General features: G+C 41.6%; 1 protein-coding gene across 1 annotated transcript in view; it reads left to right on the forward strand.

Moving 5' to 3' along the window:
- Nucleotides 1–14,915, forward strand: part of sez6b (seizure related 6 homolog b) — a 133,765-nt gene that overhangs the window by 110,407 nt on the left and 8,443 nt on the right. Inside the window, exons 9-11 of the mRNA XM_041940681.1 lie at nucleotides 13–151; nucleotides 8,605–8,801; nucleotides 13,099–13,293. Coding sequence (XP_041796615.1) covers nucleotides 13–151; nucleotides 8,605–8,801; nucleotides 13,099–13,293 — 531 coding nt within the window. The remainder of the gene's footprint in view (nucleotides 1–12; nucleotides 152–8,604; nucleotides 8,802–13,098; nucleotides 13,294–14,915) is intronic.

Here is a 14,915-nt window from a genome sequence, read left to right on the forward strand (position 1 = left end):
TGTATGTTCTAGCTGTGTGTAGTGGCGAGATCACAGATTCAGTTGGAGTGGTGCTGTCTCCTAACTGGCCTGAAGCCTACGATAAAGGCCAGGACTGCATCTGGGGAATCCACGTCGAGGAGGACAAGAGGATCATGCTGGACATCCAAGTGTATGTATCGACCTTCCACACGCGCCGTTTCATCTCGCCTTTTTCCTTTTGATATGCGTGACACCACATCACTGCAAACCTTTTCATTGTTCTCTTTGAATCCTCACAAAACCCACTTCATCTCCTGTGCGTATACGTACACCGGCTTCAGACAGCGCCAAAGAAGCAGTTTGAAGATCACAAAGCGCTGCCTCACCATGACTTGTAAAACACATTAAAAACGCAACGTGCCGCTAATGGAAGAGCGCTCGGCTTGTGAATGAGATGCGTAAATGCCACACAGACAAAGGTTAATTAGGTGCAGCGGAGAAAACTAATTATATCAGGGAGGGTTTGTTTTGCAGTCGCCCCCTTGCCCCCCACTCGCTCTTCTCCCTCCTCCCCCCACTCCTGTAATGGCTGCTGTGTGGAGTAGGGTGCAAGTGTACAGCATGGGAGTGTGTGTTTTCTGTGATTGCGGTGCCAAGGTGAAGACACAGAACAACACACCCCGTCGTGTCTGAGCCCGATAAGTCAGTCAGCCGTAGAAAATCATTTGCAATTTGCAAGCAAATTAAGGAGGGCTCATTTGCATAGGTTGCATCTTAAGCCCTGTTTTTTTTCTGTTTTCTGTCTCACTCTCTCTGAACAGCACCTGCTCTTGTACTTTAAGAAGCATTTATTAATGGCTTCCTCTGGTTTTTGAAAGGGAGTCTGTCAACATGAGTAATTGCTGCGGCTCATTTAGCAGAGCAAGTGAGTTCTGTAGAGGTGAAGGTACCCCGTGAAAACATTTAGACAATTAAACCTTGTGTAAATATGGAACCAAAATCAAAGAGAGGACACGTGTGTGGTCATCCTACAAGCTGCATTTTATAGTGAACATACTGTTTTACCGTTTTTATTTTAGCTTCACAACTAGGATTTTCTGTGGAGCAAGAATGCCTGAAAGGAAACCAAAATATGTAACGATAAGTCTCAAAGGGACAAGAAAGTTATATGGCACAAATACATGAATCAATATTAAAGATGAAGTTGTTGTGCTCAACTTCAGGCTATCTGAAATAATCAATATTTATACTAAATAACAGAGTTTAACTTGTTAGTCACTTCATTCTCTATGATAGCAACATGATACATGCACAGTGACCCTAATACTTCAAACACACAGAACAGTATCACCCCCAGTATCACCAGAGAAGTTTCACCAGTGAATCAGATGGTGAGAGTCGCTCTGAGGGCTCGTGTGGATCATCCTCAGCCATTGTCAGATATGCTCGGTCTGCGTAGTAGTTTTCTCTTGTGTGGCACTCTCTGGAGCTCTCGGGCATTTTCAGTCACTCTTGATCCCACGAGGTGAATAGGCTCTTCTCTCAACAGGTGGAAAGATGATAACGTCTTCACACTTGCCCACTTGGTGTGCTGGATTCACAGTGGCAGTGTTTGCCAGAGTTTGTCACAGTTTTGACTATTTTAGCTTTTATCATATCTCCTTAAAAGTCAATAGGACAACTTTGACCATCCCATTTGGTTTTATTGACTATCTTGCATGACATACGCTTTAGTAAGCTGAGTCTGGATCTTCAAGTCAATGTGTATGAATTTCAAGAGGAGCTTCATTCTTTGCTTAGCACAACACCAACCTGTATTGTTAAGACAACAATGTTTGTTTGCTGAAAGTGCTTTACTTCCCTTTCTTGGCACATTTCTATGTTTCTTGGTGCACTGCTGCTACCATCTCTAATTAGTGGAGTAGCATTAAACGGATATCAGGAACAACCTGAGACCTGCACATAAAAGATTTTTCTAGCACTAGAGGTCAAAAACTCTGAAGGGACCTTAAATATTCTCCCAAAAACATGGTGAGATTGAAGGACATCAGGTTCGATTGTTGGAAAGCATCAAAACTCATTTAATCACGATGTGTTGCATGCTAGTGTGTACTGATGTACATGTAGGTTATGAGTTTTATTAAGAATCAAGTCAAAACTGCTGACATCATTGTGTCCCCCACCACTTCTGAAGCCAGACCTATGCCTTTGTATAACCTATTCTGGAGGACAATCATGAGGTCAAATTTCAATTCCATCCCCCAGAGGGAATACTCGGTCTGGTGTTCCTTGTATGTGATAAACATCGCAGCCTTTAAAGATTGCTAATGGGGATTTAGACCTTAAGTCTTGTTCATAGTGTGTATTTTGTGTGTGAGCATCTGTGTGTACCGGGATAAGCTGCGAGAGTCTGCAGCTCAAACTAAACTTGAGGTGTCAGCACACTGTGGTCCAGTTTTCCAGAGAGGGCACATGGGAATATACCAAAACAGAAATTTCCACAGAGAGAAACATTGTAATCTAGCACAAAGCCTCCTCACTGTGTGAACATATGCCTAGCAGGTGTCTGAGCATTTTTATGAAGCTTATCAATAGCAGCTGTTGTCCCTGAGCCCTCTGGGTAGACAGTGTACAGAGATATATGAGGCCTTTAACAAGGTCCCTGGATACGAGTTCCTCATATTCCATAAAGACACCTGCGCACACGTGCACATATCTCCTGCTCCATCTCTGTAATGGCAAGAGGGACATTATCACCAGAGTGTATCAAATGACTTTTATGGATGGCCTTCATATGAAAGAGGAGGGAGTGAAAGGTGTGATTAAAGTGAAAGTGAGGGAAGTAAAATGAATGAAACCACTCTCTCTTCCACAAAATGTAGACTACTGTCCACTGCATTGTCCAATACAAAACCTTTAAATAACAGTAACTATTAAAGTGGTAATTAGTCCACGTCATTAAGGGAGCGATCCACCTCACATGCTGTTACATTGTAAGCTGATGACAGATGTTGATGCAGGACACATTTGGTGATTTGTCTTTGTTGTATCAAACATGCCTCATCTGCTTTCCATAAAGCTGTCCTACATTCCCCAGGTTGTTTCTAATCATGTGGGTGTTTTGCGAAAAGTGATCATGCTCACTTTGTAGACGGCATTCAGAAGCACCCGCGCTACATTCTGTAAGTCTGTACCTTTATATACTGGGGTGCAGGTATTTAAACATTGCAGATACATTTGATTTAAACATTCTTCACATTAGATGTAAAGAATGTTTAAATATTTCATGTTTAAAGTCACATTGTAATTCTGCCATGACACCTCAATTAAAGGTTGCTGAAATGAAAAATTTAAGTGAAACTCCCATGTGCTTGATAGGGGAAGAGTAGATGTTGCATTACCATATTGTCGATGATGCAATGTGAAAGTTTAGATTGATGACAAACCCCGGTGTTATCTGAAAGCTAACATAAAGTTAACTATCGATGATGGAGCTAATTTGCATAATTCCAATTTTGATAAGACATGATTTACAGCATTTGCTTTCCAATGTAGCCTCCTATTAGTTTGTTGAACAGCTGCTGTTATTGTTAAGTAATACATGCATTGTCAAGTAATTTGTTTAAAAACTTGAGAACATTGATCTCAGTGGAATATGATAGATTGAAGTCGGTTTAATCTGAGCTTCTTATGGAAAAGGAAAAGTAACAATGTCTTGATCTTACCGGTATTTCCTATAAGACAGTCAAATATTCAGAAAAGCTGTGTGAGCTAAAAACAGCTCTGTTTTCTTCCTGTAGATCTGCAGAGATGCAAATAACATCATGAAGTGAATAGTTGGGGTAAAATGAGTTGCCAGCTGGTCCCGGGGGCCAGGCCAAAGACAGCCCTGTTTTTTCAAATTGAACTAAATCAAATTAGTGTCAGGGAGTGGAGGCTGTGATTGATTTTTCTCTGCAGATGCACCGCAGAGCCATGCAAAGCCTTGTTTAGCTTAATCACAACAAATTTGACACCAGCTGACGATATTTCTCAACCTGCCGCTCTCTGAGAAGGTGAGAGCTTTTATCTCCTAGCAATCAAATAAACATGCAACACCATGAATTTAGAGGACAGCATACTCATTTTACCACGCTTGAGGACCGGCTGAACCCCCCCCCCCCCCCACACACACACACACACACACAGACACGCGCTTTATCAAGGTCAGGTCATTATTAGAGAGTAGAATTTAAGGTTAATATTGTGATGAAGCTGTTTAGATGAAATCGATTTCAGGATTAAAGGGTTTCAGTTTGAAGGGTTATGATTTTCAGACACTATTCTTCAAGTGTCAACACTGCACTGAAACTTTGAGGAGGAAATATTTTACACTCAGCGTTGTAAATGAGAGTTATTTATGAAGAAAGGGAGGAGACATCGGCCTTTGAGAACAAACACAACACTCAGAGGGTGAATTTGAATGATGTGTTGCAGTTCTGCTCAGCAGTAGCTGTGAAATAAATACATTAAAACCGCTGACAGACTGATTTAGATACAGAACAAACTGAATAAAAAAAAGAGGAAATAAGATGACTTGTGGGTGTATGTACTAATGTGATGTCAGTATCCTATTTTTTACAAGTATGTTTTGTCTTAACACAAAATTATGGAATATTTTATTATACAAGTCAATCAAAGCTATAATTGTGGGAAAGTGGTTGTTCTGAATCACCACCCATATCTCTAATGAAACCCATCTGTCCCCTTTCCCCGAGTTTGAGATAAAATCAACCAATCAGTCCTTTGTGGGAAGGTTTAAAAATGTGAACTCCATGTTCCTACCACATTCAGTTAGCTAGCTATCCAGTTAATGGAATATTTTCATATTTTCAAATGCACAAAATGAATGTGTCTACTGTTAACCACTGTGGGTGTATCCAAAGCCTGACATATGTTCTCCCTCTGTACAATAGAGCTCCACTGTTGTCCAAAAAAAAATATGACACATCATATAACACATCAGTGAGTGTTGCACCGGGCGACACTGTCCTGCTGTTCATAAGGTGACCAAATGTGGAATAATCCACCATTTAAAGTAGTTCCCAACAAATGCACTATTTAGCCCTAAGTAACATTTATACTAAAAACTACTACATTGACCAGTTTTAGAAAATAGCCTGGAAACAATGTGTTTGTGATCCGTTTTTAAAGATTTACATCTTCAGTAGGTACCAACAGACAGAGAAGGGAAGTCAGAAAATAATGACACGTACTAACACATTGTTGATATTTTCATGGTATTAGTTGATAATAAGTAAATATAGAATAACACCAGACTTAGCTTTTAAGTAATCTGCTCCTAGCAACAACTCAATTTCTGAGCTATATGAATAATCATTATAAGTAAATAAATCTTAATCTCAACACAGTTACAGTTAGTATTTAGTGTGCAGTTGGGTATATTTCCAAAGAGGACCAATTCCCTTTCCTGAGAGACAATAAAAACTGGCCACGGTTTACATTTGGGTCAGGTTATATTCAGGTCAGAGGGTTATAGTTATGGGTTTGAGAATCAGTCTGTCCAATGGGAAGTCCTGACATGTGTACGAATACAAGTGTTAATGTGTGTGTGTTGATGTCCATCCAAAGCTGACAGAAGACTAATGTGGAAAGACAAACACTCCACGTCTCGTCTGTTCACAGACTCACTCATATTCTGTAATTTCTTCGTTTTTTGTGGAAAAGAAAAATCTAAAAACAAACATTTCACACTCTTTCAGGCTTCGCCATGTGTCGATTCAATCCACGTCTTTTGAACCTTTGATTTTCCAGCTTTCCCATAGTGATTAATAGCTCAATCTCAGGCTGGCTAATGAGTTTTATCAGGAGCCGCTGGTGATTAATTAGCAACAGCAAAGAGCATGTCACTGCTTTATTCTGGCTAAGCCATTTCTTCCACGCTCTAAATCTTCTCTCTACAAAGAGATAGCTTGGCCCCAGGTGACATTTTTAAACAGCTTTGAGGTTTGTAAGAGTTCCAGCTCTACAGGCTGTGGACAAATCAGCACAAATACACGGCCCTCTGACAGTTAAACTGTGACACTAAGTGTGGCTATTCAGCATGATGTTAATTCACTCATCTCATATAGGGGAATGGGTGATCACTGTCAACATCATGATTGCAGCCCTCCTCGTCAGCCTGAATCTGTCAGAAAACAGCAGAGGTTCTAGAACATTCTGTCAATATTAAAGGTAATTTTTATTTCCTTTAAGGCCGCAGGTCATGACAGCATTTTACTGAGCACCTCTGTTTTAAAGATTTGCATTGGGTAAAAACATTATCTTTAGGGGCAAGGACCATGAGCTCCAGCAGCTTTCAGGAAAGCTTCACTATGAATGAGCAGTCCACTGATTTCATGTTCATTTATTTCATTCGACACTATGGAGATGCAAACTGTACCCACACAGCAAAACTACAAACACACATTATGATGAGTTAAGTGATCAGGAGAGTACTACTCAGCCAATGAAAACGGTTGTATAATGTCTTCTGAAGCTCTGGACAGAGCTAAAAAAAAACAAAACAGACAAAACAAAAAACTGGTGAGTCATGAGCGTTATCTCAGCTGGGGCTCAGAGACATATTTAGCTCTCCTACTTCAGTAAAAAATAGCATCTGACAGTGTAACAATTAAAAGTATTATCAGTATAAGTATTTAAAGTGAAAGCATGAGTTAGGCATGCTATATCATTATACATTATACTGATTTATTCATTTGCAAGCATTATTCTACTGTTGGTAGGATAAAATAATACTTATTAATCCCACTGCGGGTAAATTTGCAGTGCTACAGCAGCAAAGGGGATAATGATATGGTAAGATGCATTAGTTATTAGTTAGTTAGTATGATAAATAAGTATAGTAAACACTATAATATGTAAAACAGACAATGGTTGGACTCACAGTGTTGCGTTGAGAAAATATTGATATTGCACAGTTTAGAATACTCTGATATTGCACGTGTTAAATTCCCTAGATGTTCACTGGTGCAGGAGGAGAGTGTTTGCACCTTCAAGTCCACCACCAGCGTTTTGGTTTTCCCTGCATTGATCTGAAGGTGGGTCCAATGGCATCAATCCACAAATCCCTAACTGTTGAGGTCCTTGGGGTGCAGATGTGTGTCATCTTTAAACAGTCGATGCAGGGCTCATGTCCAGCATTGTGCAGTTAGCCATGTCTCTGTGATCATGATCGGACGACACTCCGGGGGCAGACTACTTTGTAACATCTCGTCTTAGCACAGCACTCAGCCCTGAGTGTTCTTCTCCTGAGCACACGGGCAGCACTTGGTTTCATCATGTTAAAGATGTGCCACACGGATGTTAGTGACAAATCAAGGATAAGAACACCCAAGAGGTGTAGAAACATGCTCCATCAATGACTGTATTTATACTAGCTCCTGCATCTATTTTTATAATCACCCTATTTTACTTTCCTCTTTTTTTTATGGTCTTACTGGTAGCCTAACTCGGTGCTCAATTTATCTGCCCATTTGTGTTTTCATTTATATAATGCAGGAATGTTCACAGCATTTCACTTTCAACCAGGTGTCTGATTCAGACCATCTAACTGTAGTCACTTAATGTAGCAATTAACTCAATCCTTGTTGCTGTGATATGTTCTCTCTTCTGGTTAGGAATAGAGGGATGTCTGTATCGTCCATTGGATTATATTAGTTGTCCATTGAAATGATTTGTTTGAGAAAAAGGATCCTGAAGATCCTGGATGAATGTATTTGACACTTATCCAAGAAGGACAGATGGATTTGACACAGTGGATTATTTGTAAATGTTAGGAGTTGTAGGCTCCACTCTGGTGAAGGCAACACAGCGGAAAATGTTTAGTGAAAAAATCTGAGCTAAGTGAACCTCAGGTTTTTAATATCTATCATACATTTTATAGTTTACTTGTCAGCTCAAAGTCAAGTGTCAATTCTGTTGAACTGTCGTTTAGTAAAGCTGTTGGAGATTTTTGTTACCAGCCCCAATTAATGCTGTGCTTGCTGGTTTCCATAGTCTGTACAACAAAGGTGAGGAGTAAAATATTATCATGACCAATGTCATGTCAAATATGAATAAAAGCCAGGTAGGCAAAGTCCTGATTTTCAAAAAATATAACATGATGTGAACCACAGATCTCAGTGCTTGGATCGTCACATTATTATCCTGACAATGATCGCCTCAGGGGGAGCGGAGACCGATCTTTTCCCTCATGAATGATGTAATAGCATCAGTAATAACCTTGGTTTGGCTTAGTGTCGTTGTGGTCGTCTTCGTACAATTGCTGTTGTTTTAAAAATGCAGGAACACATTGTGAGGTGTAGCATTAAAGCTGTGTTCTGTCAGGCTTAGCTCATGGGTAAGGGTGGTGTCTGGAGGTGGTGTTTGACCTGTAGGTTATGACCGCATCATTCACTGCAACAGACAGTTTAAAGGTGAGAGCAGAGAGAGTAGGGAGTGAATGCATTTAAAACCAGATTTTTTATCCATGGAAAAAAAATCCTGAAAGGAAAAACTTCAATATCACCAAAACATTGTCAGTGTGGACAAGATGGAAAACACTGGATCCAGACTTTCTTCTGTGTGTGTCTCCTGTTTCAGGTTGAATATTGGGAAGAATGACCTGATGACCTTTTATGATGGAGATGACCTTACAGCTAAAGTACTGGGTCAGTATGGAGGATCAAAGTCCCGATTTAAGCTCTACACCTCCACTGCAGACGTCACCATCCAGTTCCAGTCTGACCCTGCCACCAACGTCTACGGCTACGGCAACGGCTTCGTAGTCCACTTCTTTGGTAAGCCGTGGAACTGGTGCTCACGGATGACTCAGCCTCACGGGGATTTAAACTGCAGGGCTCTGTCTTTTTCTGTTTTTCCAAAGCTGATATTTGAAGGCAGGTAACAGTTTCATTTGGACTGATTAAGATAGTTGATATTAGCTGGATACCAACAGGATGTTCAGGATCTTTACATTTGACTATTTATAATAATAATAATCATATATTTAATTTCTAGTGCACTTTTCATCAGCAGGATCTCAAAGTGCTACAAAGTTAAAAAGTTAGACAAAAAAAAAGTTAAAGCAATGCTCAATGAAAACAATAAACAGGTTAAAAATTTCTACAGTATTCAGGAGCCCTGGGAGATTAAGGTATTGACCATGTAAGGCCCTATTTTAATTGTGTAAATCTCTGGTTAGCACATGCCTGGTGAAGCATGACAGCAATCATGTTGTTGTGTGGTTGAGTGGCATGACGTCCCCACACAGTACCATAAATCTGCAGTCAGAGGCAGAGGGTTTTTATGAAGACAATAGAAAGAGGTCATTAAAAAAAATTCTACTGCACCTCACTTTGCAATCGGTCACATTGTTTAGTAATTGATATGGCAGTATTTGCAGGTAATGCATGTCAAGAAGGAATCATGAAGAAGAAAGTTGGAAAAGAGGCAATTATGCAGAGGATTAATGAGCCCTGCTTATCTGACATCTCATGCATGGACAGGCAGAATACAGAGTTTTAACAGACCCATCTGATGTGTCTAGAGGCGTGTGTGCTTATTTTGTAGCAGCCTGGTGTCATTTATATATAATTTAATCAAGGTAAACACACCGAACAGCTGTGTGGAATGGTGCTATCGTCTGGCATCCACCTCTCACATCAGAGGCTGCAGATTTATCAACATGTGTCCTGCTGCCTTGTGATGGCTGCAGAGATGTGACGAACAGAGGGAGAAACTTTCAGAAAGTATAGAGCAGCTGTGGACAACAGATACTGGAAGCACTCACATTCATTTATACTATAGACAAATAAAGACTGCTTCACAGACGTTACTGCTTTAGACACAATCAACATTATTTTTTATGTCACGTAGTGTTTCTGTCTCATCTGAATCAACGTCACGACCATAATCTCTCCCTAAACTTCACTTCATGTTTTTCTTCCTTTAGTTTACTTTATCTTATCTTATGCATAGTTTAGGTGCCACAGCCACATCCTTCCCTCATCTTAACCATACTGTTAGAGACTGGCCATTGGTTTGGGGATGGAAACCCGAGGATAGGCTGACTGACAGCCTCAGTGCCCGGCAACTCCCTGCAAATTTGGGTAATAAACTCTGGACTTCTGTCAGACTTCTTTAGGGATATGTCAGGCGAGACACATGATGTGCTAACAGGTGAACTGTATCCTTGGCAATGGTTAGAATGACTGTGTTACTGTGTTGGGGGCAGTCCAATGATGTAGTCTAGGGGTGATATGCGACCAGGGACGGCCGGGGATGGCAGCAGTCTGAGGAGCCCGGTGGGTGCCTGGTGGAGGGTTTTCCTGGGAGAACACAGCGCAGGCAGCGACATGGGCCCAGTGTTTACCCCCATCCCCCGTAGCTAAGACATTGTGAATCTTAGATATCTCGGAGGGAAAAGTTAATGGTTTCCTGCTGAACATCATGTTACACTGGAGGAGAAAAACTACAACATTTACCAAACTGCCCTGAAAACAGCTCTGGATCAGTAGCGTGGGACTCTGACTGGAGGCGGAGCTGCTGGAGCGGAGGGTGGCATGGGTGGCTGGGGCAAGGCTGGAGCTGGAGAGGGCAGATTAATATGAGGGTCAAGTCTGTTACTCACGGTCAGTTACCGCTCATGCATCATTCCCAAAGTCCACGCTGTCCCACAACCAGGCTTGATGGAGCAAGGCCTGCTGCAGACTCTCAGCTTCTCTGCCTAAGCCAGCTAGGTCGACACAGGAGGACAGACAGGGGACAGAGGGAGGGGGGAAACACAAGACACAGCGGGAAAGAATGAGGGGAAACTGAGGATCCCCACAGATAAAGGTTAATGACAATGAAGCACAGATTAACCTGAAAGGTTACCATGTGATTATTAAAGGAATAATTCAACATTTTGGGAAACAATGCTTGTCTAGAGTCAGAGTGTGGTTATCGTAGACTGGAAGCAGGGGAAACACTTCGTCTGGCTCTGTGCAAAGTTCAAAAACAGCCACTAACACCTCTAAAGCTCACTAATTAACATGATGCATCTCATTTGTTTTGTACAAACGAAATGTTAAAACGACAGATTGTGCTTTTGAACAGAGTTATGTTGCTGCTAGGCCTATTTCTTGTCGAATCAGCTATAGGTCAACTGATGGTATCCAGCTACAGAGACGGATGCATGGATGAATGAATGCAAAATGGATGAATGGATCACACGAGAAAAGATAGCAAAGCAACAAATTGGAGAGTGAGGCAGTAATAGAGAAGTTAGGCCAAATGAAAGAGAGGAAGAGGGAATTTGTTTTTGCTGGGACCTAAAAATGGAAGCAATAAGAGGCTGTCCCTGGTGTTGGCGTGGCCTCTCCATCAGTGCAGCACCACTCCAATAGCCAGCACACTATATCTGATAAGAGTTAACAAATTCATAGGGGAAAGAAAGGCTACAGAATACAGATGATCGACAAATACGAATAAAGGGAGGGAAAGCTTTTATTACAGCCTCTTCATGAATTTCAATAGTGGAACGTACACACAAGGCAGGCAGCAAGGTGGGCTGGTGTCAGAGAATGTTGATTTTGTACTGCCCAAGTGCAATTACTTTAGTGTGTTTGACCAAATTAGACTCCAGAGCACAGGGCCTGAACCTGCTGCTGTGTGCCTGGGAATGAGCAGAGACCTGGCAGGTTACAGTTACCCCACAGAACAGCTAATTTGAGTTGCTGAAAAAATAATTCCCCTTCTCCATTCTCTTGGTATCAAGATGCAATAAAAATTACATCGATGGATCATTTTATGCTCTCTGTCCAGGAAGGTGCCATTTCAAAAAGCTCCTGAAAGAATATCATCGCCTTATTATTAGACCATTTGGCAGTTTTACACATTAAGAACCCTGGTTGGGCAATGTCAGGAATTTTTATCCAGATTCTCATCATAAAGCCACGTCTACAAACTATGAATTGAGACATGGTGTGAAATGAAATTGTAAATGCCCTCAAGCATAAATACACTCTACTATGATGTGTATACTGTAGATCTATAGAAAGGGCCAGCTTTAAATCCAGTTTAAAGAGAAGGTGCCACAGGTCCAAAGCTTTATTCCTTTTCTTCTGCAAGATCACTGTTATTACAGCCTTTTAACGTCATGGTATGGTTGAAACAAAGTAGTTCACACAAAACGTGACAGAGATAAAATGAGCTTGAGAGTCTGCAGCCCCCAATTCTGATGATGGAAAGGTGGGAGGGGTTTCAGAGGCTGTTCTGACAAGCAACATAACTTTAAGCATCCACTGGCCACTGGGCTCTTACTCTTGTGTGTGTTTCTTGTGTGTGTTTGCTGATATGTGAGGTCGAAATTATCCTTTTATTGACAATCTGACATCCATCACCATCATTTCATTCTTCATTCTTTCAGACACCTTTGCTGCTTTTTTCTAAAATTGCCCAAATTATTCAGTCTGAAAACTGAAAACAAAACAGTTTTTTATATTTTTTAAAGATTTCCAAGATATTTAGAGATTGGATATCATTCTCTAGCATTAACTATTAACTTTAAGCAGCTTCAGTCTAATAAGAGAACATTTCTGATTTCCTGTGACGGGCAGCGCGAACAATGATTCTGCTGTTAAAACCTGAAACGAAATGTTTGACCCATGAGTGGCGCTGGAGGAAAGACAGTGTGGTCATCAGAATAATAATGGTTCATCGCCCAGACTTTCAGTCAACTAAATCTGACCAAAACAGAAAAACGACGAGGACGAGGCTGACTAAATGTGACAAAAACATTTGACACAGGACTGAGATGAAAGTTTGAAAAAGAAGGAAAAAAAGATGACAAATTGGGGACTGTGAATATCTACAAGACAAATGAACCAGCATCTCTTGAGATTTCTGATTTCTGTTAGAAGTTTTGTTTTTAGTGCTTCGCAGACAGAGACTGACATTAGCATGTTTATGACCAAAAAAAGGCCTCACCCTTTAAAAGCACTTTCCTAATTTCCTGTCTTGCTCTCTTCCTCACTGTCTCTCTGTAATCACCCCCCACCCACCCCCCACCCACACATGCGCCCCCCCCACCCACACACACACACTCCTCTGCAGAAGTAGCTCGTAATGACACCTGCCCTGAGCTTCCAGAGATCTCTAATGGCTGGAAGAGCACATCTCACCCGGAGCTGGTTCAGGGCACGGTGGTGACCTACCAGTGTTACCCAGGTTACCAGGTGGTGGGCGCAGAGCTGCTCATGTGCCAATGGGACCTCACCTGGAGTGGCGACATACCAAGCTGTGAGAGAGGTGAGCACAAAAACACTGCCGGCGCTGCGTTATCACTTAAGATGGGAAAAATGGTCGATATGAGCTTAGTACCAAAGACCGTGTATGTCAGCGTCAGTAAGTAAATATCTGTAGGAGATAATATTGGAAGGTCATTTCAAATAAAACCAACAAATGAACTAATTTTAATTCACTTTTAATTTCATACAAACCTTGTTCATGAGCCCTCTGTTATAAGGCAGCAATTCCAAGTTATCTCTGATCAATCAAACAGACTTTATTATTGGAAAAATATCAATTATACAGTAGCTGCTTTCAGGTCCCATAAAGTCAACAGTAACACTATAAGTCTGGTTTTCATGGGGCTATCAAACAGAAGCTGACACACACACACACACACACGCTCACAAATGAGCAATAGCGATGAGTCACTGCCAGTAACCAGCCCCGCTGGCAGCAGACGGGGACCTCGGCTGCAGTATGGCTGACTTCCACTCTGTGTTTCAGGCCTAGTTGGCCCCTCTCCTGCTGGACCCAGAACTGGCCTGACTGGATGCCGTGACAGACCCAAGTCATTTCTTAATGCTGCCTCTGTGGGTTTATGTAACCTCAGACAAACAGAGCTGAACTGGTTGATATTTTCTTCACGAGCAGAGACCCCCTGATATGTGTAGGCCAAGCTTCTGTCATAAGATCCAAAAATGCATGTTCTCTACAAACGTTATCAAACTTTATTTGACAATGTGAATTGTATTTTTACAGCATGTCCACACAGATCAATGAGGGAGAGTGGCAATGGGAACAGACCCAAGTGCAGACAGCTGAGGCAGACAGGATGATTTCAGTTTTTTATATATGTCTGAAGGCTAACAGGCAAGTGCAGGTACAGGACCAGGTGAACGTTCAGGCTACAAAAGCTTCAAAGCACAAACACAGAGCACAAAACCAACATTACAGCTAGGATGAACTGACAAGTTGTGAATGGAAACAAACTTTTTGAACAGCTGGAGGACTGATGAGTGGAGTGGGGACAGGTGAGTAGATGGGCGGAGCAGTTACCTGATGGGGAAAGAGGGAAAGTCTGAGGGCAGCTGGTGGACAGGAGGTGAATGGTAGGGGTTTTAGGAAGGTGGAATGTGGTTTTTGTGTAGCTTTACAGCCAAGCAGTTTTTACATTTACCTTGCTCCTAAACAGGTCAAACTTTTCCATTCTGTCTCAAAATAAACCAGAGGTCTAATCCTTCTATACTTCCAAACACTTGTCACTGTACTAATGCCATTAAAAGTGCACATGGATTAATAGCAAGTATGTAAGTGATTGGGTAAATTTTGCTCCGGAGCAGCCACAGGTGACAATTATTGGAAAATAAAAGCACAAAGTGTAGCTAGTCTGCAGCAACACTACACTTTGATTGAATGTAGCAAACTACACTATAAGCTACTCAGACGATACTTCACAAGACACATTTACTATGGGCCCCCCAGCAGCTCACCTGGTGGAGTCTGTCTTCCTGCACTAAAGGCTGTGTCCTCGACACAGTGGCAGGGTTGATTCCAAGCCAGAGCCCTCGGCTGCATGTCATCCCCTCGGTCTTGCCTCGCTCCTGGCCTTCACAAGCTGCACCATCAAATAAAGGCAAGAG

Source organism: Chelmon rostratus, chromosome 7 (assembly GCF_017976325.1).
Source record: "Chelmon rostratus isolate fCheRos1 chromosome 7, fCheRos1.pri, whole genome shotgun sequence".
In the NCBI taxonomy this organism is placed as follows: domain Eukaryota; kingdom Metazoa; phylum Chordata; class Actinopteri; order Chaetodontiformes; family Chaetodontidae; genus Chelmon; species Chelmon rostratus.